Source organism: Scleropages formosus, chromosome 9 (genome assembly GCF_900964775.1).
Source record: "Scleropages formosus chromosome 9, fSclFor1.1, whole genome shotgun sequence".
NCBI classification, from domain to species: Eukaryota; Metazoa; Chordata; class Actinopteri; order Osteoglossiformes; family Osteoglossidae; genus Scleropages; species Scleropages formosus.
The window spans coordinates 9,420,201-9,446,782 of record NC_041814.1 but is presented as its reverse complement, the minus strand read 5'-3'; the positions used below and the strand labels follow the sequence as shown (position 1 = coordinate 9,446,782).

The 26,582-nt window shown below is 40.8% G+C and overlaps 1 protein-coding gene across 6 annotated transcripts in view; it reads right to left on the bottom strand.

Annotated features, from left to right (window-relative positions):
* Positions 1-1,917: 1,917 nt before the first annotated feature.
* The window catches only part of LOC108919058 (oxysterol binding protein-like 9), a 29,880-nt gene continuing 5,215 nt past the window's right edge, over positions 1,918-26,582 (bottom strand). For 2 of the 6 annotated variants that reach the window (XM_018726791.2, XM_018726795.2), the window contains exons 3-24: positions 26,012-26,090; positions 20,873-20,949; positions 15,511-15,606; positions 15,144-15,191; positions 14,820-14,849; positions 14,323-14,373; positions 13,885-13,923; positions 12,612-12,705; positions 11,415-11,519; positions 11,036-11,195; positions 10,580-10,692; positions 9,479-9,642; positions 9,261-9,346; positions 8,925-9,102; positions 8,741-8,825; positions 8,505-8,615; positions 8,324-8,387; positions 6,570-6,710; positions 6,388-6,466; positions 5,977-6,068; positions 3,848-3,983; positions 1,918-3,413 (exon numbers count right to left, since the gene is read on the bottom strand). In XM_018726791.2, the coding sequence (XP_018582307.1) occupies positions 3,336-3,413; positions 3,848-3,983; positions 5,977-6,068; positions 6,388-6,466; positions 6,570-6,710; positions 8,324-8,387; positions 8,505-8,615; positions 8,741-8,825; positions 8,925-9,102; positions 9,261-9,346; positions 9,479-9,642; positions 10,580-10,692; positions 11,036-11,195; positions 11,415-11,519; positions 12,612-12,705; positions 13,885-13,923; positions 14,323-14,373; positions 14,820-14,849; positions 15,144-15,191; positions 15,511-15,606; positions 20,873-20,949; positions 26,012-26,090 (2,106 nt within the window). In that variant the 3' untranslated portion in view covers positions 1,918-3,335. Of the gene's footprint in view, positions 3,414-3,847; positions 3,984-5,976; positions 6,069-6,387; positions 6,467-6,569; positions 6,711-8,323; positions 8,388-8,504; positions 8,616-8,740; positions 8,826-8,924; positions 9,103-9,260; positions 9,347-9,478; positions 9,643-10,579; positions 10,693-11,035; positions 11,196-11,414; positions 11,520-12,611; positions 12,706-13,884; positions 13,924-14,322; positions 14,374-14,819; positions 14,850-15,143; positions 15,192-15,510; positions 15,607-19,630; positions 19,884-20,872; positions 20,950-26,011; positions 26,091-26,582 lie in introns of those variants that run through there. The other 4 variants (XM_018726793.2, XM_018726792.2, XM_018726794.2 and 1 more) reach the window with 4 other exon arrangements.

Here is a 26,582-nt window from a genome sequence, read left to right as displayed (position 1 = left end):
CCATAGCTAAGTGAAGCTGCCCCCCCCCGCCAACACGAATGAAAAAACCTCCAACCCAAGGGTCTAAGATCTAGAACCAATTATACATCACCTAAAAATAAACGTTAATATGTCAGACAAAAAACTACTATTCCTATAAATGTCACAAATAAGCACAAGGAAATAATCCATGTTTGGGGTTCCTGCATGTGCTAACACCAATAAATATTCATATCTCAAACACTTAAATGTGGCACAAACAAACGAGTCCCATGGGTTTTTACAAGGCGTTAGATGACATCTGCGTAGTAGCAAGTGCTGTTACCCTAAAAACAAAAATGACACAAATTCTAATGCGCACAGCATAAGCGGGACTAACAAAACAAGGGATTTCTGCTAGTTCTGTTTGACAAAACTCACCTGTCCATTCAACGTTCACCTGCAGCTGGTTCCGTTTGCACCAGCAAAAGAACAAAGTTCTTCACAGAGGCCCCTGACTACTGCTGTAAAACCGAGTTGACATGAAACATGGCGCTTAACCTAAAGTTTAACCTAAAGTATGAGACGACAAATGGTGCTATAGCAGTCAGGTAGTCCGTAATGCAGGACATCTACCTGCACTCACCTGCAGTCAACAGGTAGTTCAGGACACAGTGAGTGTAATCAACAGATAGTTCGGTACTTGTAGCTTCTTTCCCGAAAACCGAGGCTGTATTGGCCTGGTGTTTTCTGGAGGTGAGGCCTACATCTCCACCGCTGCACTCATTGCCTCTTCCACTGTCCTCACCACAGCTTTTCCTCTTGTGGCTAGGGGGTGACACGCATCCTTTGACAGGTGAGTCCTTCATCCCTTAATGTTAATTGTGGGAAGTTTTACTCTCCTGTCCCCCAGTGGTTGTCTTCGTCACTGCCGACACCTTGAATGCTGCCGAGACCATCGCAATTGCCGTTGTTGTCTGTCCTGCTGATGTCTTCAGGGATGCATTTGAAACCTTGCACCCTGTGTGCAGTCTTGAAAGAGACTTGAGTGCCCTTTTCCTTTGCAGCCCCTAAAAAGGCCATTTAAAGGTTTGAAGTGTGCCTCTTTTGGAAAATGGTATTATACTTTGATTTGGGCTAAAAGACTTGAAAAGCAATACATTCAGAAACATAATACATGAAAAATTGTTAATGTGTGAATGAATGTGTGGTGTGGGTACCTTGGGATTGCCCTGTACTTTTGGGATGGGCTTCAGACCAAAATGTCCAGTTATAGACAAGCAGTTTCAGAAAACTGATTGATGGATTGAAATCAATTACCTTTAAATAAAATTATTTCACACACAGTAATATTTATTTTTCACCTTTTCTTACTGTTATTTTCAAAGCAAAGATGAATTTCATAGACCCAGTCAAGGCCATTTATGGACCCCAGGTAAAGAACCCTTGTTTTATAACATTCAATCTGTAGTATCTTGTGGGAAAGTCAAAAATACACCAATATATTAGAAGTGATTTTCTTGATTACCATAAAATCACATACACTTTCATGCAGTGGTGATGGTAATATAGTCACCAAAAATCATTTAAACATGATAAAGGAATATTGACTGAAACTACTGTTACACAGACTTTTAATGGCTATGCTTAGCTAAATTCTTCTACTAAATTACAGGTGCCTTTGAGTACTCAGTTAAGCACTACTGCTAATATTTTTGGTTCCCAATATCTGACAAGTTTTTGTGCCACTCCATTAAGCATATAGTGTACATTTACATGTATTTTCAGCTAACAAAAAAAAACACACACCTGATCAGAAGAATTGGAGAAAGTAGGAACTCCACATCACTTAAAGGTAAATCACCTTAAGTGTGTTAGAAAAGGCACTCTAACCTGGAGCAGAGCTTCAGTGAAATGTAAGGTTGTGTGCATGTGCACATGTACAAGAAATACAAAAAATAAACTCATAGAGGTTTAATATTTGCATCAATACATATGAGAATCTGATACAATCAATTATGATTTGAAGAAAATGCAAAATAAAAATACATTTTGATTGCTCGTTTCAAGCAAGTAATACTAAAATGAATGGCAAGGCCTCGATTGAGTATTCATTTACAATAACATAGAAAAGGAAAAATGGCTTTTGCATTATCAGTCTCAAAAAGAGATTTTGCCTACTTTAGACAGAGAAAAAAATACCTATTCTATTTATATTGTTGAGTAAAAAATGTTACAGTGGAAGCAGGTTCAATTACCAGGATGTATCTAAGAAGACAACTATGAGTGTTTTCATGTGTCAGATTACCGGTCAAGTCCTCTCCACAATGGGACTTTGGCACTGCCAGCTTGTTAATCAATATGTTCAACAGAGGAGCTGACTGCACCTAAGACAATGTGAAAAGAAGAAGCCAGTTCCTCACTTGTGAACCTACTGGATAACACCTGCCAACTGTATTGAATGAAATAGGAGTGGCCATGACAGCTAATGGTTTATGCCATTAATTGAAATGTAACTTTATACTTGAGTTGAAATATTAACTGTGTTAAATATTTTTAAGGGCTTGGTCAGTGGCATAGCCCAGGACTTCAAGATGAGCATTGCCTATGGTGTGTTTCCCAAAGGCGTACCTGGTGGACAAATATTTTTACAGCAAATCTAGATTGCCAAGGATATACATACTGAACCAGATAAGTATAGCAGCATCCTAAAACCCATCCTTTGGAAATAGGTTGAAAAAGAGAACAAAAAAAAAAAAAAAAAACAACAAAATTGTTAATAGATTTTTTTCATAGCGGGGACTGTGATATCCTTTTGAAAAAGTATGGAAATAATGATGGATGAAAGTCAAGATTAAGCATTTTTCCCAGTGAAACAGGGAGAAAAGGAATAATTAAATATTTTGATTTGTCACCAGTAATTTCATATCCTCAAAATTCTTGATTACCACTGTTCTCCACCAGTGGTGTCACCGATAAGGCTCCCAAACTCCTGGAGTTGCATCTCATTCCTCAGTAAGCAGTTTCCCTGAGATACAAGGTTTGTTTGATCCAAACATCCCACTGCCCCTTCCTGGGGAAAAGGAGATCCTAGCAGGAACCTCCAGTGAGATTGTAGGTGCTTATTTGCATGTGTGGGGTTTCTATTCCAAGTTGTTTTGTTTGGTCTTGACAGTAGCATTGACTGCTGGAGTTGATGAATCTGTGGTTGGTGGAAATGGACATGTTTCTGTATTGAGAAAATATTTTTCTTCTTGGTTTCAGTTTTAATTTTGAAAATGCAAAGTAGAATATGTTTCAGTTATCAGTCCTTCCAAGGCATAGGTAAGAGATGGTTCTATAGGAGTTCTTTAACACTCATTGTTTCAGAGTCTCTCTCACTTAGTGCCTTTTGCAGCTGTTCTTTTCAGTAGAGGTTCATCATATACCCAACACTCTCCGTCTTCATGAAACAGCTGCAAAGATTATGTACAAATGTGGTTGAGTGATAAGCATTGCAAACCAAACTATTTTTAAAATGACATCCAAAACGTTTAAAGAATCCGTTTTGTTACAATCTGTCAGACTCAGATAAATGACAACCAATCTGAATCTGTAAATAAACAGTAATCAACAAGCATGATTATGCATCGCTAATATTGAAAAATAAGTATTAACAGTATCTTATCATCATGTTGCATATTAATATTGACTGCTTAGCTGACAATATGAAACAACTGATGATTTTACCAGCTTATAGAGTTGTACATTTTTGCTGTAGCAAAGTTAAGCACCTTGATCAGTAGTATTACATTATAGCCCCCTGTGGGACTTGAACTGCCAATGTCTAGGTCTTTAATCACTGTGCTAAAAGCTGCCAGTATGTCTGGAAATTGGAAGCAAAACTCACCCTGGTCTCCCACTGCACCTCCTTCTCCTTCCTCTCCCTGGCTTCAGCCCTCTGCTTCTCTTCCAGTCGGTGTTTGGCCTCAGTAGCTGTGTCAATGTCTTTCAGCTTCAGATTTTCTGTTACATCCTTCCACAGTCTGAGAGAAAGGACACATAACTGGGGTATGAATCCTGACCTGTATGACACACCACTCAAACAGCAATGCATAATGCTTTATGTATTACAGTACATATGTGTATACTTCAAAAATATAATATAGTACATCACAATATTTTTGCAAAGAGTACTGTTATGTAATTTTGCAACAGAAAATGGAAAATACAAAACTTATTTTCCCTGTAAAACTGAACCGATGTGGTCAACAAACTGCATCGGCTCACTGGTCCAGTAAAAAACAGGCCATATCAATAAACATGTGAAGGAGTTTCACAAATTTTAAATTAATTAGCCATAGACCATCAAGACAACATGGGTCATATCAAAAACCGTAGGCTTCTGCGGTTAGAGTCAACTGACTGGAGATTTTGTTCTGGATTAAACCGCATATGGGACATTGGTTCCTGCAGCTGTGGAAAAACATACATCAGGTAGACAGGTCGACTTATCTCTACAAGTCTCCAAGAACACATAAGAGCCACGAGGAACAATAACATCGACTCAGCAGTGGCCGAACATTCACTGCAGACCGGGCATGAGATCCGCTTTGAGGAGAGTACAGTGCTCGCACCTGCCCCTGGGTACAGGAGCCGCATAGTGAGGGAGGCAATCGAGATAGAGAAGCACCCCGACAATTTCAATTGGGAAGAGGGCTTCAGACTTTCAATTGCCTGGACACCACTCATCTCACATCTTCGCGCTGGTCCGACAATAACCTGACCGCCTCTCATTAAAACTCGGTTCAGCGAGCCGCCCTGTAATATGAAGGAAACAGCGCAAAGCAAAAACACAGCAGGGGCACCACCTATTAGGACCACCTGCTATGACCTCCGACCCCGTTCCCGCTCATAAATACACCCACCCTCGTCAAACACGCCATTTCACATTTAACCTCCACAAGATGTGGTCACACCCTGACGATGCTTCCAGCAAAAGAAGCGAAACATCGGAACCAATGTCCCATACGCGGTTTAATCCAGGAGAACAAAACCTACAACATGGGTCCATTAAAAAAATCATTGCATAATAATGATGACAGTCCTGCAGAAAGTCAGTGATCTTAAGATTATTATGATGCTGCAATGATCTGGGGAAATCTATAGATATATTGATACCCAATGGCAGGTAACTCCATCACCCCTACTAGTCACTTTGGCAGGTAACGTTAAAAAAAAAAAAAAAAAAAAAAAAATGCTGTTGACAAAACTCTTCCTTAGACAATCAAATCTAGTCAATGTCATCCTAAATAATACTACAACTCCCATGAGAACTTGCTGCACAGTGCAAGCCCACATACTTTTGGGTGCTTTGGTACCAGACTCCAGCAAGGGAAAGAGGGAAGAAAAGATGAAAATTTGATAGCATATTAAGGGCATGCAGACAGCTTTGCTGTGAAAGCACTTGTGATGAAGTGGACTCATCACAGTTTCAAAAGACGATGCTGCTTTTCCGAAACATCCACGCGATTGGGAAGCATGGCAAACCCTTCATTGTTGTGGATGTACGAGTAAGTATTAATTGAAACTAACATTCCTGTACTTGACTACTAGTAACTAGATTAATTTTACAAATTATAAGATAAGCAAGGTAACAGTTTACATGTAATACTATCGTTAGCTAGGCAATCTCAGAATGTGAGTAGATGAGAAGAGGGGTCTGAGCAGCCTAAATTAACAATAAGGCTAGACTAGTAAAAAAAAAAAAAAAAATATATATATATATATATTTTAATGTTGTTTAAAAAAGGTTACTCATTTTATTAAGCAAGATGAAATAACACAGTTACAGTCTCCAGTTACCTTTTATTTGTGTATATGTGTGTGTGTGTGTGTGTGTGTGTGTGTATGTGTGGGGGGGTGTGTCGGCATTTTGGCTACGGAACTCTACACATACCAGGATGTCTGAAAATATACGTGTATGGGGCGCAAACTTAGTTATTTGATGACAAGACAGACAGAACAATACAAAATTACCTGCGAGATTCATATTCTAATTGGTCCTCCAGTTTTCTCACTTTCTTCTTGATGATACCAATTTTTTTAGTGTCAATGAATAGAGAATTTTCCTGCACAATGGAAAATGCATTACAGAACAGCAAGTAGCCAGGATATTCTCATTTTTATGTTTAATTCTAAACATAAAAAAGTGCTGTTATACACAGAAAATGAAAACTTCAGAAGATTGTACTAGTTATATTTTCAGTTTTGCCAGACTGCCAGGAAAAGTTTAATGAAATTATGGACTACTTAAAAGTTACAAATGCACATAAATTCAGACACTGATAAATTAACTATATGTTTCTGCAATTAGGAAATACATAGCAGATTTAATCAGTGATCTTCTTGAGCCAAAGCTCCTTTGTTGGTGAAATAAACTGAACTCACCCCCGATGCCAATTTAGCATACATCACGCCATTCCACTCCCCCTCAATGGAACAGAAGGGCTTCTTGTCATTTGGAGAACTGCCACCAGAGAAATGTGTATTACAGTATTACAATGATCCCTAGACTTGAAAATATATTTTTAACACAATTTGTGCTGAGTGTTTACAAGAGGCTGGCATACAAAATCTCTGCTGTTATCCTGTGTTTCTTCCCACCGTAGAAGGGCTTTGTATGGAACACAATGTTGGCGCTGTAGCCGGACTTAGAGCAGGAGATAGTACACTCTCCACCGAGCTCTACCCAGGGGACAGTCAAGATTGACCTGAAACACCAGAACATCCATGTCAGACGTGTCTTTCTCAGTCATGGTCCTCACAATTTTGTGTATGTAAACAAACACCCTTAAGCTACTCATTTGACTCATGGTACACTGGAGGCATTAGAAGTGAGGACTTGCTGTAGTTTTTATTATTCATGGAAATAATTCCAATTACCACATGATGAATACCTCTGAATAACTATGCTCGGGGTCGGCAACATGAACATCTGTCGTCGCATGATACTGTACGGTATTCAGCATTGCAAAATTATTATGCAATTAAAAGAAAATGTAAATCAATGTGGGGATGCGATAGCACAGCGGGAAAAGCACAGCTCCTGAGTGGCTTGGCAGGTGTAGGGTTTGAGTCCTGCTCAGGGTGTGTGGAATTTATATGCATGGAAGAAGACAATGGCAAACCACTTTCGTTCCTCCCTTGCCACGAAACCCACGCGAGTGGTTGCTATGAATCATGATTAACTTGATGGCATATAGAGTTAGGTCCATAAGTATTCGGAAAGTGACAATTTTCCTTTTTGGCTCCACCACAATGGATTTGAAATGAAACAATCAAGATGTGCTTGAAATGCAGACTCCCAGCTTTAATTCGAGGGTATTTATATCCAAACAGAGAAAGATGCAGAAATTACAGCACTTGTTATATGTGGTCCCCCCCTTTTTTTAAAAGATGAAAAGTATTTTAACAATTGGCCGCTCAGCTGTTGTCATGGCCAGGTATGTATTATTTACTTAAACGAAAGAATGCACTGGTGAGCTCAGGAACACCAAAAAGCCCGGGAGACCATGGATAACAACTGTGGAGAATAACAGAATTACTGATGATGCGACTGTTGACTTAAGCAGAAGAATGAATTCTGAAGTGTTTATTGCTATGTTATCTGCTCAGATTCACAGACAGCACTTCACAGTGCAGATAGACAATGACCCAAAGCATACTACGAAAGCAACCAGACTTTAAAGCAAAGAAATGGAATGTTCTGCAATTGCCAAGTCAATCACCTGACCTGAATCCAGTTGAACATGCATTTCACTTGCTGAAGGCAAAATGCCCCAAGAACAAGCAGGAACTGAGGACTGCTGGAGTGAAGGCCTGGCAGAGCATCACCAGGGAAGAAACCCAGTGTCTGGTGATGTCTATGGATTCCAAACTTCAGGCAGTCATTGACTGCAAAGGATTTGCAACCAATATTAAAAAATGAAAATTTAATTTATAGTAGTTTGTCCAACTACTTTTGATCCCCCAAAACTGGAGGGCTATGAATAAAAATGGCTGCAATTCCTACACATTTACATTTATTCATTTAGCAGACACTTTTTTCGAAAGCGACGTACATCTCAAAGAAAATACAATTTGTGCATTACATTAGGAGAATATATACGGTTCATACAAATTTTTTTTTTTTTTTACAAAATGCTTAAATTAAAGTTAAAAGTCAACATGTAAAGCACATCTTTACTGGTTCATTTCAAATCCACTGTAGTGGTATACAGAGCCAAAGTGATGAAAATTACGTCACTATCACAAACACAGTCCCACCCACTCGTCTATGAACTCCAATAAAGTAGAACCATACTACCTGAGCAACAGGGCTTACCTGCCATAGCCATTTGGGAAAGTCAGAATGTAGTGTTCATCATGTTCCAGACAAGACACACATCCTACAAAGGAGTGGAAATGACACATTTCAGTCACAGCCATTTTTTCTGCTATTACTTGCACAGTGGCAACATTCACTCTGATTAAATTACACATTTACCAAACCAGAACTTTCTTACCTTGACCGATATTATGAACTCCAATGGACATTCCTAAGAACTTTGACTTGGTCCAGATATGGGCATTGAACTGAATTTTTTTGCTGAAACATTCAGCATAGAATGCAGATACTGCCAGAAAGATATGAAAGACAAAGCAGTGTTATACTGGATTACCACCATGAGTATCCTTGAGTTTCTGGCAGAATGTGGATCTTCCTACATGCAGAGGAGAACTGAATTTTCTGTGGACTCACTCGGGGGGTGATGGGAGACCTGCTCTGCTACAAAAGACACACTGTTCTTCCCACACCATGGCACTGGGCCTTCAGACACTGGCTCCTAGGCAAAGAGAAAGAAACATAGACTTCATTTCATTGAGAAGTGGAGATTTTTGTACTGTCTGTGAGAGTGTTTTTACTATCAATCATGTTTTCTCACCATAGTCACACTTTCATCACTCTCCAAAGGCAGGTCCCAGTGACAGAGAAAGATCTCTCCCAAGATTGGGTTGTAGGGCTTCTTGGCCACAGACCCCTTCCTTCCCGCATGAAAGGCTGAGAGATACCATTTCACTACCTGCACCATGCGATCCCTGGGCTCAGCGTGGTCTGCAATACTGGGACAAATTGTGCATTAAGTCTGATTACATGGACACAAGCACCCTGTGACAAATATCCACTAGAAGTAAGCCACTGTACATGTACTGAATGAAGATTACCAAGAACATTATTATTCTTTAAAATAATGGAGCTTGAGATTGCTTAATGGCCATACCTAACAAATAAATCTGGATGTGCAAAGAAGTCAGCATACATCTCCAGCAATGACCTTCTCTCCAAAATAAATGTTGGCAAAACGACCTGGATCAGAGTTGAAACAAATTGGAAAACAATTATAGATAAACACACACACACACACACACACACACACACAAAAACACAGGCAGATCTAAAGTGCACATTCCAGTCAACTGGAAATTGTCATGAGCTTACCTTAGTGAGGTCCATGCCCAGCCGAACCTGGGACAGCAGGTGCATGATGACACTTTTGTGCTCCTCTACAGATTCGCCCTCGCCATCATCGTCACGATCGTCGTGACTGTCAAACTGGTCTGCCGACAACATCACTGGTGTCACGCGCTGATTACGGCTTAACACTGACACAGACGTACACCAATAATGCACATGCCACAGAATTACATTCAACACAGAACTGACAGTTACGCTCACTGCATTATGTAAGCTTTTCACACCACGCATCAAACAAACTGAAGATGACATTAATATAAAGCAAAACTCAAACTACACATTTTAGCATTTAACTTTTGAAAATGGACAAAATTTTCTAAGTTAAAGAATTTCTATGTCAACTGAAACAAACAGGGCAGAGTGAATGCCACTGTATCATTTTTTGACACATAACATGTATATGCAACAGTAACTGGCATAATTGAAGATGTTTATGTAAGACTGTGTAAAGTGTTCATTAAAAATATATTGAAAATGTTACTCATCTTGCCCATGGCACAACACTATTTGGAAAGCACAAAAATATGGTGCAGCTGTACATAAACTGGGAAGTACATAGCTACAATTCAGGTGCACCAGACATACAGTTGTTGCACTGTAACACAGATAAAATTAAGGTTACATCTGTAGCAAGAGAGGAGTATTGTACTTTTATATCCTACTCACACAAAAAGGTCTGACCTAGTAGTTTAGTTATGCCTCTAAAAGTTTATTTTTCATTGGTGTACTTACTTGGTTCCTACTCAAATCCAACAATCCTTTAGACCTAGTACAATCCCCAAATTTAAAAGATACAGTTTGGAATACAGTGATATAGAGTAGTAAACTGGGTGGGAAAGAACATTCTGTTTAATAAAACCAAAACCAGGAACTGTAAATGGTCAGGTTCCTTCCTTACCAGGTAAATGTTCAAACAAGGAAGCTACTCTTGGTCAGTTACAGTCAGAATCAGCTTTGTTATGAATATCAAAGACTCAGATTCTCCAATAAGTCAGTGTGTGTGTGTCACCTGACGGTATGAAAATTCAGCTTTGGAGTGTGTATGTGTGTCTGCACGGACAGTACCTGCATCACTGGTGCCATTGGACATGGAGGAACTGATGGATTCATTGGTATCTGGTCGCTTCATAGCCGTTCCTGTACTGGTGTGTGGTAAGGCAACAAGAGTCCTTGAGGAACTAACGTGCAGGAGGGTGCCAGAGAAAGTGAGAGAGATTAACTACAATCTTAAAAAAAAAAAAATACGTTACAATATTTTTACTTCCTCATGTTAATGGAACACTTCCTGCATTTATTAAGCACTGTATTTAACAAAGTAATACTATAGCTCAATACATATATTATTACTACTAAACACAGCGTCAATACGTTCATTTAAAATGACAAGTGCTGCAAGAAGGCAGCTTCTTTTGGGCTCCAACAGTCTGTGATTTGTCCAGTGAATGGGGGTGTAAGACCTGAGCCTGGGTCTCTGCCTGGTTCTCCTGAGCAGCCCATGGTTCTGGGAGATGGCATACTCACTCTGAGCAGTGCTTGGGTGAGGAGCTGCTCTGGTAGAACTCATCAGCATCATAGAACTCATCTTCACTGCTGGAGTAGGAGAAATCGGGGACTGTGTTGGAGGAGAGGTTCATGTGGCTTGGTGAGGTGACACTACTGCTGGGGGCAGAGGGGCCGCTGGCTACCACAGAGAGAAGCGAAAAACATTTTTTTCAGATTTCAACATCAGAAAACACTTGCCATTCAATGTACTATTCAACCATCCAGAATGCAGAAAATAAAATAACATTGCAGCATTGAAAACATACATGATTGCAAGCCTTCAGCGCATGCACCTTACATAATGGTATAACAGCTCTGTCCCCACCACAGAAATGTGACACAACAACCAATGTTGTACCTGTGCTGTTTGGCGTGGGGGTCTGCAGGTTTCCCATTACGGTGATTACTGGTCCCACAGGGAGGGACGAGGGCCGGTGTTCCACTTTGCCCACCTGCGCACTGTCTGTACACACAGAGATAAGAAAGTCAGTTCTGTGCACAGCAATCATCTCCAGCGTGCAGCCAGCACGAGGTGACCATCCTAAACATTACCATTGAAGCATCAGGGTGTAAGTATGGTAATAAACATCTTAAGTCAGAGAAGAGAACAAAGTAAAACAAAAACAAACTGTAAAAGTGAAGCCATCAGTATGCTTTTTCCAGTAATGTATGAGTAGAGAAGCTTCTGTCAGTCTTCAGGCAAAGTTAAGAAGAGGTGCAGCTGCACTGGTCCAGTCAACAGATATCAGTCACCCCAGGGATACAAAACAGCTCCTCAGTGTTTCCCAGCAACACCATGCCTGTTCAGCACTGAATCACAGCTATGTGCCTCGACTACAGTGCAAAGTCTGAGCTGTGGATGAGCGCCCTTAACCCCATCTTTTATGACATCACAAAACCTGGCCTACATGTTTACAATGTCCACTGTATACAATCTGTTCTTGCTCACATTTCTGGCATCAAGCCTTCAGCTGATTTTCCTTTCAATTATGTTTTACAGTGAAATAAAGTCTGCATTAAATGCCTAAATGCGGGTACAATTTTACATATAGCTGAAGTTCAGCAAAAATAAAAGCATGAATACCCATGTGCAAGAAGGTTCGGAAAGTCATACGTGGGCTCGTGTATATATAGAAAATATATGTATATAACCCACTCGATGGAGATGGATATTCCTCCAAGCAGTTAACTCACAGTCCCAATCACTGAATGTCAACTTCCTACTTCCTTGAACAAAGTCAGTCTAAACCAATCATATCCATTGATTAAGGTAAATCTAAAATTAAAACTGAAGTACTACTTTCTGTAAAACTATATTAATAAACTGTGCATATTATTTAAACCATAAAAACTTTTTTATAACAATTTACAAGGGATTGGTGCACCATGGCACATGACACAAAGTGGTTCCCTGTTTTTCAGGGATCTAGGACACCAAAGCTCCATGAAGCACATTATTCACTCCTGGCAACAACATGCCTGCGAGGTCACACCAAACAGCTCTTACCACATCATGGGTGTGTAGTGTAGAAGTTAATAACAGCACTCAGCATACCTGTGGGAAGGGTGGTTTGCGTTGGCATGGTGTTTACTACGTCAGACTGCAGAGGGCTGGGCTGATAAATCCCATCCACGGGGTTGATGGTGCTCTGTAATAGGAAAAAGAAAAAGAGCTAAATAAAACCAAAAGGACAAGCAACCCAGCCTACAGGCATCTTCATCCCACTGCTCCCTCCAGTCACTCAGAATGCAGCATCAGTGCCAGTGTGATGCAAACACAGCTCTGCTAATTGATGAAGCAATGAAAGCAATATTTTTTTTTTTTTTTTTTAAATCAGATTTAGCCAGAACAGCTGAGCAAAACAGTCTCCCTTTAATCTTCCTACCCAGACAAAGTGGCCTGTATGGTGTCCAGTTTGGCACAATTTGGCATCTAAGATCATAACCACTTTGAACAATACTGAAAATAATGCAGGACTACATTCAACAGAGAACACAGACAGGTTTCCATCCCATATTATAACACAAGTTCTGATGATTTGTGATTTTGGAACATCCTTGTCCTGTGACCATAACCACAGCAAAGAACTATGGCTTATGATTAGCTTTTAGATTGTAGAAGAAGCTTTATTTCCACAAATTAACAACAGTCCAGCAGGAACCAGGATTCCATCAGAAAAAAAGATGAGTAATAAGAACTGTAGGAAAACATGCTTGGAGAAGCTGTATAAGAGATCCAAAACATGCCAAAGAAGAATCAACAAGAGAGGAGCATCAAACCAGTACCTGAGAGGTGGAAAACCCATAACATTCATTTATATTTACTAAACTGAGAAATCCACTATAATTCTTGTACTGCCCACGGGTGTACTGGAAAAAGCAGCAGCCACCATGAACTGGAAAGTGTTAAGAAAAGAGTTCTAAATGGGTGATGGTTTGGTTTTACCAGCTAGATGATATAAATGGCAGAACGGCAGCTACACTTAATGAGCTGTAGCTGACAAAATGGCACAGAGGAGCCATTCATCCAAACTGAATTTTTGCTTATTAGGAGGCTATGGTCACTGCACAAAACCTGTAAGACAATGTTTCATCTCTTGGCCATGTAAGCCAAGTCAGTAGGTCATGAGGGGGGAAAAAAAAGAAAAGTTGCAAAAAAAAAGATGGAGAATACTGAGGACTTCTGCCACATCATACTAAAAGAAAACTGGAAAATTCCATAACGTACATCACAAGGGAATTGCCAAAGTGTCTGATTTTGTCCCAGGTTAGTTAGAAAAAGAGAAAGAGGATTGGCCGATTTTGTTTCTTTGGATGTCAGAACTTACTATCAGTCCGTGTGCGTGTTGTTGTTCGTTACTTTGATCCTTAAAATTTTGAGAAGAAAACATTTGAAGATTAAACCTTCAGATGGTTTTAAAAACTGGAATATAAGACCGCCCACTCAGTTTTACAGCAATTAAAATACAGCAAACAAAATAAACTGTACAGTTTAAACATGGTTTAAATGAACAAGTTTCACTTCAGCCTACTGAACATCAACAACAGTATCTTTAGAATTTCAACACTGCATGGTGTGACTGTGTCAACCACCACAAACTGTGAAGCTCAAAACAGGTCAGGGTGAAACTGACTCCAGCAAACCACAGGCTATAAGCAGAAACAGTTATCTACTATGGAAAAGAACAGATGGCCAAGGCTATGTTTTCTGTAGTATTCTGAGCATAAATCAACAACATAGAGATGTAATAGAATGAAATATTTACCTTGGCAATTTGCAGCAATACTATACAGTGCTTGATGGATTCTACCATACTCTGTGGAAAAAACCAGCAACAGGTCGGTAAATATAAGGCCATATAGCCAAGTGTTTCAAATACTTATAGTAGTTTCAATACTTAAGAATCACACGTCTGCAACAGTGTCTTTCTCTTAATGTAATGCACAAATTGTATTTCTCTCAGATGTACGTTGCTTCGGAGAATAGCGTCTGCTAAACGCACACACGCACACAGACTGAAACCGCTTGTCCTGAGTGGGGTCGCGGTGAGCCGGAGCCCAACGCGGCAACACAGGGCGCAAGGCTGGAGGGGGAGGGGACACACCCAGGACGGGACGCTAGTCCGTTGCAGGGCACCTCAACTGGGACTCGAACCCCAGACCCGCCAGAGAGCAGGCACAGGCCAAGCCTGCTGCACCACCGTGCTCCCTGTCTGCTAAATGAATAAATGTAAATAAATGCATCAGAGAAAGTCACACTTACACAAGTAGTTCCTTTCAGAGCCTCAATTTTCTGCAGAGAGAGAGAAAAAAAAAAAAAAAAACATTTAGCTGTAAATAAAACCATGTCAAAAACTGGAACGACCAACTGTATGTCACAAAAAGCAGAAAAGGTGTTTCATCTGCATGTTTAGACACAGGACACATCAACTGCTGTTTTATTAGAGGGACGACGTATTAATGAATAATCGTTTAAAGAAAATCATCATCCACGGTATGCACCGTGAACAAGACTTTAATATAAAAAAGGCAAATGCTTTTCTTTTGGCAAACTGATAAATATACATACTGTGTATTCACTACTTACTTTACGTGACTCATCTTCTTTGCAGTCCTTAATTTTTTCATCAAAAATCTGCACGAATGAAAGCAAACAAGAGGCAGATTATGATTAAAGAAGTTAATATCTCATTCAAAAATATAAACACATATGTTCTGTGATACTAACAGACAGGTGTAATCAACGATTGCACAAATTAGGAAAATCAGCAGAGGAGATACGGACTCATATTTTAACCCGGCCAAAATTAACCTCATGATATTAGGGTTTGAGATCTGTGAATGAAAATATGGGTCTTACAGACTGAAAGCAGGCTCCTGGTAATAAAAATATAAAAATGTGCAGAGACCACACTTACTGGCTTATTGTATAGCTTTTAAATAAAAACTCTTACTTTTAACTGGTCAATCAGAATCTGCAGGTATGCATCTGCCTCTGCAAGCTTCTTGTCAAAATCTTGAACACTAGGAACAAACCCCGTCTCTGCCTCCTGAAACACAAAATGAGGAATTGATGTTAAAAAACAACTGACGATGAAACAGGCACCACTAAAATACAGCTCATGAAAGACCCTTTCAAAAACTTTTTACAGAGAAGCTTCAAACTAATACAATACCTATTTGTAAAGACAAGTTTAAACTCCCCCAAAAAGCCAGATTCTCTCTAAAGTCATCAATTATCCAAATCTTAAGGTAGGAAGAGACTGCTGATGAGACACAAAGCAATTCAATATAAACATCAAAATCTTCAACGCTGAGTTTTCTATGAGATGTACGTCTCTTTGGAGAAAAGCGTTTGCTAAATGAATTAATGTAAATGTAAACACCATCAGTGTCAGGTATGAGGAATTAGTCAATACGCAGAAAAGTGTCAAAACGCCAACATTGTGAAAAAGTGTTTAATCTGAAGCTACATTCCATTAAGTAACAGTTGCTAAAATTCACCATTTTCCTAGGTATATTTGTGGGAAGTTAATGCTGAATAGTCCACTGAAGGCACCAAAGGCCTCTGTGCAATTTGATGAAGAACTCAAATTATGTTCTCAATCATAAACAGGGTTAAGCAGCATCACTGACTATGAAGTCCAAAAGTCTCACAGTGCTAAGCACAGAACTGGTTCCAGTTCTGGGATTTGAACCAGCAGCCTCTTGGTCACAAGACCAGTTCCTGAGCTGTTACATCATTAGCTGCCATGGCAGACATTACAAACACCAACACACAGTTACACACAAAACCACACTGTATGAGAACGCTTTCAGTGATCTGCAGAGGCAAGGTGTACAAATTTCTCAAAGCAAGGCTCATGTATTTACGGGCACATGGTAGCTCTCAAGAATCACTGAAATCATTCCAAACACTCTAGGAACAGTTCACAAGTACTAGCAAACATCGCCCATAAGGCTTCGCATATACAGATACAGCCCTGCATAACTATCAAAGAATTCTCGGTGCTCTAAGCAGATATTTACCACAAAGGGAACATTAACTTCCCTCCTGGTGTCTCCTGAGAGTAACAGATTGCTCTGAAGCTTGTCGACGTGAAGTAGAGGAGCGTTGCGCAGTTGTTAAAGTGTGCCTCACTGGTATGTGAAGAAAAGCCATCAGTGACATGTAGCCTGACGTTGACCTAACATGAATGGTTTACAAGGATCAAAGTCTAATTCTTTGTTTTTTTTCACCTATTATGTGAGATCACTGGGGACCAAAGGTAGCCTGCTACTGTATAAATATAGACTTGTGCACGTGACTTTCAAACTGATCAACACTAAAAGCAGATAGATGAGTTCTGCAGGTTTAAATAAGGCTGCATATTATTAATGGAACATTTATTAACGTATCATGCAGACTGAGCTGATTACACAAAACTGCTTTCGGAAAAAACTGACCTAAATACGTAAAAATCTGATTTCTGATAATATCCTGCATGCACAGGAAAAATGAAAACTGTGCTATCTGTTCAAACTGTGAAATGTACTTCCTGTTTTCCAAATGTTGTATCACACAGTTTCTTGAGGAAAGTAGTAGCTGTGTCTTCTAGGTGAAGTCATCCACATTTGCATTAAGCCATTCTAAACAATTCTTCTCAGGCAAAGTTCAATGCTTAACCAAGATTTCTTTTTCACAAACATCCGCTCATTCAATCTCTCCAAAACATCTTGCACATATGAAAAGGACACAGCCATGAAAGGCTGAAATTTGTCAAATTACAGCTCTACTCAGAAACCACCACTTAGACATTAGTGATCAATCACTTAAGTCTTGGGAATAATGGAACCATTCAGAGTGAGCCTGACTACAGCACACAAACATGTGTTCATAATGAATGCAATATTTTAATTTAATTTAAAAAAAAAAAAAAAATGATATTTTCCAAATGAAATATTCCAGAACAAAGACTCCTGCCTCACTGGCATCTTCTGCAGAATCTTAAGCTGTCCTTTCAACTTGAATGCAGGCGCAAAGAGCAACAGTCAGCACCCCACCTGATCCCACACCACACTGAACATACTGGTTATGCTGGCAGAGAGAAGCACTGCCAACTGAAATTGGCCACAGTACCATAATTTCAGACTGATGCATAAATACTGTTTCCAGAGGAATTTAAATTCCCTTCAAAAGTATAACTTTTGCTTGGCTATATTTTGCTAACTTTTGTACTGAATCAACACTGAAGGAAAGAACTATTGCTGTTTGTCCCATTAATCTGTTATTAATTTTGCTACCAAGGCAGCTACAAACAGACATTGTGAAAATTAAGCAGAAAACAGGGTTTACCTATTTTGGTAATATGATTAAATTCTGCCTGCGGAGCTCATATGAAAATATTTAACTGGGTCTGTTTGCAATAACTTAATACTTGTGTATAAACGAAGAGGCAAACCTCACACAAACAGGCATCACACACATTTAAATACTGCCGTAAGTACATCTGTCTTTCAATATGCCTTCTTGCTCTGAAATACTGGGATACTAACAAGACTATATAGTGCTGTTTTAGAGTGACATATTCATGGACAATAAATAAAGAGCATTAAATTCAACTGAATGGATCCAGTCACATTCACAGCTAACACCACAGCAGGGTGGTGCACCAGGTAGTGCTGAGGCTCCACAATTCCTGCATCATGGGTTCGAATCCAGGTCAGTCTGTGAGGAGTCTGCATATTATGTGTTGTGTGGGTTTCCTCCCACTGCTCTGGTTTTTTTCCCCCCACACCCCAGATATTTCAAGTGAATAAGGGACTAAGTTGTCCATTGTGTGCGTGTGTCCGAGAGACAGCGTATGTGTATTAAATTGCAGTGCTGTGTAGATGGACAGATAATTATGAGCACCTTTATGAGGTGTATGTAGCAGTATATCAGACAAAAGAATCAGCTAAATACAAAAAAATAGTAACATCAGGACAATAACTATATAATCACAGACCAAATTTGACGCAAGTCAAGCACAGCAAGACTTGAGCCATATTTAAAGTAAATTTTGTGCAGCCTGATCATTCTGGTATTAAAACATCTTCAGTAGAACTACTGACCCTGAATCACAAGAGGTCACATGATCTGCCATTTATATGAATTTAGAAAAAATATTGTACGTGCCTCCTTTTGCTCTGCACCCTGTTGCATGGACAGAAGCTGTCGGAGAGTAACAAATACGAAGTCTTGGAAAAATGATCATCTTTCGCGCATGAAAGCACCATGAGAAAACAACATTACACTGTGCTAGGCTCTCTGAAACATTCACATAATTAACCTTTTAATTTAATTTTTTAAAATTTGGATTTACTAAAAATTCCACTGAAGGATGGGATTTATTTGCATCATATATGTAAAGACTCATCCTGATATGGTTAGTGATTTGAACACCTGTACCCAAAAACACACTCAACAGTTAGATGTGCTCCTTCTAACTTCCTGTAAAGCATGAAATTCACAGAAAGTAAGATAACAAGACAAACAGATTTAAAAAAAAAAAAAAAAAAAAAAAAGCAGGGGTATTAAGAAGTACACAAAGAGAGAAGTGTAAGGACACGACGAGGGTCTCCACACTGTTGAACACAAGACACGCTTTTGAGAACTCTTCTGTTCCAGGCTTCTAACATGGGAGAAATGACTCTAAATTGGTCCTGAGCTTTAGATGTAGGAGGTGGACAACATGACCATTGTCGCAAGCGAAAAGTACCCACCCCCCCCCCCCCTTCCAGGAGCAGTTGTTTCAGGACAAGCACATCCGCTGGCTGGACAACCAGGATTATTTTGCCCGAGAGCACAGGAGCTTATGTGCCCGAAGGCCAGACAGGGCCAGCTGCGTTATCCGACGACAGAAACCACCTCCAAAACGATCCATTTCCCAACAACATACTATGTTCATGTCGCCCATTATTCACCCATCCCCCTGACACATCACCAGCCACAGAGCAGCTTAAACACAAACTACCCCCAGGGATTTACAAACAACATGACCCATTTAAAAGGGCACCATCATCCTTCCTTCATTTCAGTGCCATGGTACTCACAAAAGACACATCTCTGAGTGACATGCCTCGGCAGATAACGCGGGCCAACACAGGACGACACTTCCTCTCTTTCAGAGTGCAGAGCTCGTTGCGTTTCCTGTTCCCCAGCTGGGCCCGTGAAAAAGGCTTCGGTAACGTACGTCCACAAAGTAAGCGCTACATCAGCTGAGCAAGGGCATGCACAGTAAATCCAGGATCCTCTTATGAGAGGAAGTGGAGACTTCCTTTAAAAAAGACACACACTCACAGCACAAACTGCATTCAAGAGTGTGTGCCCAGCAACAGCTGCTCTTATTGGGTGAAGCCTGGGCCCAGATGGTGAGTGATACAGTCTGCTGTGCTCTGATTTGCTCCCAGTCACGTGTCCCTCTGACTCCACACTTACACACTATTTGCAAGCAGCTACAAGCATTCAGGCAGTTAATTGTATGGAGGGTGGGGGAAATGAGAGAGTCTGAGGCCAAGTGGGAGGGAGAGCCTAACAGAGGGCAGCAGAAAGACTAACCGTGAGTGGTGGTTAGTAAAAATTAAAAGTAAAAAATACAAAAAAAGGGGGCGAGGACAGAAAGACAAAGAAGTCAGAGGTGAAATTACAACAGAGACTAACAAACAAACATGTAAAAAAAAAAAAAAATAGAGAGGAAGAAACAAAGGGAAAATGAGAAATGCAAGATGAAGAGATGTCTCTTTTTATGCCATACTTTGTTGTTACTGGCAGTAACATTTTCAGTTTAAGCTGGTACGAATGAGCAGCACCCAGTGTGAGCCCTGAGTGGAGGTGTACAGAATAGATCTTGATAGTGTCTTTCTCTTCTATGTGGCCCCAATCCAGTGTCAAATGACCCTGTAACCCTTACCACAGACCTGGAGAAGAATAGTACAGCCATACAGTACAGAATGGTGTCCCTGCACTGGACCGAGGGATGTCTCTCAGACTCAATCCCAGAACAGGCACTTCTTATTCAACAACCTCACAAAGAATGCAGTTTTCCATACGTGATGGTTTCCTTTATAACTGTATGTCCAACAACCAGTAACACAGATATCTCCCGTTTTAATTTTTCCATTCAACACAAAAAGCAGTACTGGGACAAGTGCTCAACTGTAATTTTTAAACTTTGAGCAGCTCTTCCTCCATCCAAGTCACGAAACTCAGAAAACTGCTTTATGACTGGATAGAAAGGGAAGCATTAGCCAGAGGGATGGGTGTAACCAAGTATGGTGAGGCTGCCAAGTGCTTACCCGCAGCTGAAGGGTGTGACGAAGAATCGTACCCTCTAAGGCGTGGATCCACTTCTCCCTCTCGTCTGCATCACGGGCTGGGGGAGGCAGGCAGGGGAGCACACAGGTGACAGTCAGAGAGACCGGCAGCGTGGGCAGAGCCTATAGAATAGCACAGCTCCTCTGCACATGTTGCTCAACTGGATGACAGTTGATCACTTTTTGCTGCTGTCGCAATATCCTCTTTCATACACCATTCTCGTTGGATATGTGTACCAGAGGAGGTAGGTATTTACTCTGTAATGCACATTAAACCTGGGTGGATTAAAAATTTAGAGAAACTCCATATGCCATAAAAAAAGAAGAAAGAAAAAAAAAAAAAAAACATTTTCCTACATTCAGCACAAAGAGTTAAGCAGGTAAAAATCTAGATTTAAAAAAAAAAAACAGATTAAACGACCACATACAAACACTGCGCTTTTGTTGTTATTGCTTACCACCAAAAATGTGATCACATGTTTTCTGTTCCACAGAACTGGACGTGGTGCTTTAAAGGCTTCCTTTTAAACCGCACCTCTCCCTCATCTCCCCACAGAAGCTTACTTCTCCATTACTGTTACTTACAATAATGTGTAGAACAAACAATGACCGGCAGTATATGTACACAGGCAGGTTAAGTGTGTGTGCGCGCATGCATGCGTACACACACACACACACACACACACACACACACACACACACACACACACACACACACACACACACACACAGAACTGTACTGAGTAACCCGTGTTTCCTTAAGTCGGATGCACGTCCAGGTGTTGAGTGAGCCGACACACCTCAGATTTCACAATACATCCATGGTAATGGAGAAAGTAAGGACCGGCAGCCGTTTGGTGAACTGGTGACACACTGTTGCTTCCTCCTCCTGAGGGCTGCTGCAGCATGTTTGTGTTCTTCTGTCTGCCATCAACTGAGCTAAAGAGGCTGTGGCTGTTCATTCCTCTCCACTACAGCAACCTGCCAGTCTGGTGCTCTTACCCAAGTCTGCATTCTGCAGCAGTAGCTTTTAGCCTGAGAAATCCTGCTGAATCGTGAGTTTGCTCAGCTTTTGTTCCATTTTATACTTACATGGTTCTTGAAGTGGTTTTTATAAAACTCTAGCAGATTTCCTTGAAGTGTTTAGAGTATCCCATATAGCATGTTTATGGGATGAACTGTTGAACAACCTGCGCTGAACAGCAGGCTCGGGAGACGGCGGATTTTTTTTAACGTTGAAAAATTTTTTTTATTTACTTTTAATGTTAAGGAAGTCTGAAGATAATAAAAAAACCATAAAAGTCCTGCACAACCATGGACTGGTGCCCCATGCAGAGTGTACCCTGCCTCAAGCCCTATACTTCTGAGGTGGAGTTGGGACCATCGTAAACCCTGCACTGGACAAGTAGTTACTCGTAACAAAAGGATGGAGGGAAGTGTACACAGTATGTTTTTGACTTGTTATAGCTTAATCTGAGGTTTTTAATCGAGCCTAACTGCAGGTTGTCTGGATTAAGTCTAATATTTGATTGTGACAAACACATACGGAGTTGTTACTCATTTAGAAAAACGAAAAAAGAGAATTTGGTCAAGTTGTGTACCTAGGACCCTAAAAGTATTATTAACACCTGTGCTCCAACTGCTCCCCTCTCTCTCCTCTGACTGTAAAGAAAACAGAAAAAAAGATCTAGGACATGTTTCTCATCTGAGGAACTGTGTTTCAATTTCAGGATGAGCGCATACAATTTTTATGAGACGGTAACAAAGAGAGCACATAAATGACAACTAACAATGTTCCCTTTCCATATATGAAGAGTCCCTGAGCAGTTATAGTCCTGGTGCTGAGAGCTAATGTGACAAAACCCCACACCGAGTAACAACGCAGGCCCACGTACACACACATATCACATAAAACAGCACGGTTCCATAAAGCAGCAGGAAGCTAACCCAATTACATCCTAATGCTTTCCCCTGCCAGAGGAAGGCAGAGTGCATCGCCTGGCCTGTGCCCAGCTCCCTGGTCATTACAGCAGAAAGAATGTGTTCTCCAGAGCCCGTCTCACTGCAGGCCACCTTACAAAGTGCTGAGCAAGCAGCTCTTTAGGCAAACCCAAACCACTGAGACTAATATTGTGCTTATTTATTTATTGTTATGGCTTGTGTCCTAGGAAATCCATTTACATCATGCACTTTCCCTCTTCTCTGCTGAAAATTATTTATACATCACCTGTGTCTGCAGCTCTCTGTGCATTAACTTTCAAGAAAAACACCAATATTCTCCACTTCTGATCACAGCACTTACCATTTAATTCCTACACGCTATCCATATGTAGCCCAACACATATTGCCACTCATACTCTTCTAGCCAGGTTCTCCTCCTGTGTGTACTATGTATGTGTTCATCATACTTCCTAAAAAATCTCTGTAAGAGCATACACAACTGTTCTTAATTTCCGATATTTTGGATTCTATTTTTATATCTAAACTCAGCTTCTAAAATTACATTTATTTTCCACTATAAAATAACATACTGCAGTGAGAATGGCATTTGTAACAACGACATGAAAGGTTGCAGTAAATTACAAACTTGCCTTCAGATGAAAAACTTATCTAAAAACTCAATATCCTTCATGAGTACAGCACTCATGGTAAACATTACTTGTTACTGCTTAACTGGCCACGTGAATGATTTGAGAGCTCCCATCTCATAGCAAACTGGCATGTTAAGTGTGGAAAAATTTGATCTTGAAACCATATAATGTCATTGATTGAAAATATTTAATGGTTTATGCCACCATATATGTTATGCATTGTAAAATCATTATGCAACAAAAATAAAAGTGTATTCTTGAATGGAAAAGGCACTTGGAAACACTTGCATTTCCAATATGTCATGAAAAGCAAGGAGAGTACACATACTGCTATATGATTCAACAGAACTACTTCTACTGAAGCTTGGGGTGAAATGTTTCTAAATCAAGGGGCAATACAAATCTACCATTCTGGGCAAGAACTCTGAGATGCAGCCAAGATGTGGACCGCATTCAGAAATTCTCTGCAGCGGTCCTGAACCTATCCCTGAAGCACAGGGCAAAAGGCCAGTCGCACCCAGGATGGGACACCAGATCATCGCAGGATAGCCACCCATTCTCAGCCACTCGCACATACACACACTATGGACAATTTACAATCAACAATTAACCTGAGAAGTATATTTCTGGAGAGTGAAAAGAAACGCACAGATATGTGGAGCACATGCAAAATCTGCATACAGTGAGCTTGGTTTTGAACCTATACCCAAACAGTCGAAGCATGGTGAAGTGGCAGCACTACCTACTGTGTGGTCAGGTTGAAAGATTGCTAAATTCTTTTTTTTTTTTTGGACGATGGGAAATCCTTTAAGTTAGTGTTCCACCTAATAGTCAGAACAGTGCTTGAATAAAGTAATTAAATCAACATTTCCTCATTTAATCAGGGATTTTATACAATTTTTTCAATAAAGCGTTGCAAATTTCATTGTTCTTTCACAACATCTGTTATGTGGGTTCAAATGTCCTATCTTGAGCTCATGTTATAGGGCTTCAGCGCGTAAGTACAATGCCTTTTAGGAAATGGAAATGGTTTTTTAAATGGTTCTGATGCTCCACCAGTAAAAGGCCTTATGAATTATGGATGCCGCTCTAAATAGACACACAGTGCTTATCTTCTGGTCTCTGGGGCGTTTCACCACGGCTTCCTGAAACCTAACCCAAAACACACAGCTTCCATGAACTCACTGCTTTGGGATGGAGTGCTGACACATGCATTTCACTTTCAAAATGCCAAAGGTGTGCTGGTTAACAAGCTGTCCCACATTTTCATTTGAAAATGTCCTGGTCGTGTACATTAACACCTGAATACCTGGAAATGACTGCACACCAAAGTCTGTATCTGAGCAGAAATGCCACTGTATGTGTATATACCAACAAACATACATGCTACAGAGAGTCAGGTCCATGTTATCTGCATTTCACTGATGCCATGAAAAGACCTCAACTGCTGACAAATACACACATCCCAAAATCCCAAATGACATCTATCAGGAGTAATAACAACATCAAACCGTTTCCCAAACCAGACACTCTGAATCATACTAAACAAGAAAAAAGAAAAAAAAAAAAAAAAAAAGCATGTGGTTATTGTTTTGGTCCAAAGCACTGCACAACTCATCAACACCACACAACGGACAGCAGTCACCCCGGGGATTCAGAGCATGTTCCTAGGGCCAGCATGCAGACATGCACTGCCTTACCCTTCCTACTGTAGAGCCACAGCATACAGTGCCGAAACATAGCAATGGGTGAGGGCATGGAGGAGGTGGAGATGGGTGACCAGTGGGTGGGGAGACGTGAGGATGGAGAAGAGAGGGAGCACAGGAGGTGAGAGACCTGGAGGAGGGTGGCCCTCGGCGCATCACTCTGCACGGCTGCGGCTGCAGCAGAGCGGAGGGAGGGAGGGAGACAGGGAAGGAGCTTCTCCTGCTGCACGGAGGGAAGAGCGGTGGTGCCGGTCAGTGAGGGAGCACCGTCTTGAACGCAAAGGTGTCCGCCAAGTGCAGCTCCGATTCTTCTGCCGACGTGCCAGAAATGGCAGTAGGGAAAAACAATCTCTTTGCGCTCCAGAATAAGAGCATAGTTAAAGGAGTGCTCCGTTCAGATATGTCCTGCTTATATCATCCCCGAATTGCTATGAGGTGCAACGCAGTTCTGTCATGTCCGCCCACAGACGAGCAACGCAATCGCACACGGTGAAAAGCGCGAGTGATGTGTGCGCGTGACTGCCTGTACGTGCTACTGCACTGATGGAATAATCCTCTTATAGAAACAGGAAGGAAAAAGTGACTGAGATGGACGTATGGTTGCAGAAGTCAGGTGGGGGGAGTGCAATGTATGTGAGGAAAGGCAGACGCGAGAGAGAGAGAGAGAGAGAGAGACACACACACACACACAGAGAGAGAGAGAGACATGAGCATGTAAAGGACTGGCAGGTATAACCCATGCTTGTGAGACCAGCAGATGCACTAGAGATGAGAGAAATGACAACGGAAGGTGACTGGAAGGACAGGGGAGGTGTGAGTCTCACCTTGAAAATGGAAGGTCTTCTGATCTACGGTGATGGTGAAAGTGCTGTCGTCCTCGTCGTCGATACCTATGACAGCTCCCTAGAACATGAAAAGGGCAGTCAGACTGGGACACGTCTCGCGTGTGCCCTCTCTCTCTCTCTCGCTTGGTAGCTTCCTACCTCTCATCTCCAGAGAGAGCAGAGAGAGGGAGGGATGTAGGAATAGGGGACCAGCAGCAGGAAAGAGGGGGAAGAAAAAAAAAAAAAAAAAAAAAAAAAAACATACTGCTGAAGCAGCGAACTGGGGAATTTCACAGAGCACTGAAAAAGCATGTGTATCATTAACCCTTCATGTGCCAGTGAAGCTTGCTCAACAACATTCAAATGAATATCACAAAGGTGATTAATGCAGACTGTTTGATACTGATACAAAAGGAAGACATTTATTAAATGAAGAGAATAACAGTCAAACACACAGTGATCAACACTGTGAAACTGTTAGGTAATGTCTCATCTACTGTCAGCTTTGACCTTTCTCAGCAGCTCATTGTTTATGTATGAAAGATCATGCTGATAGAAATGATAAATGCAC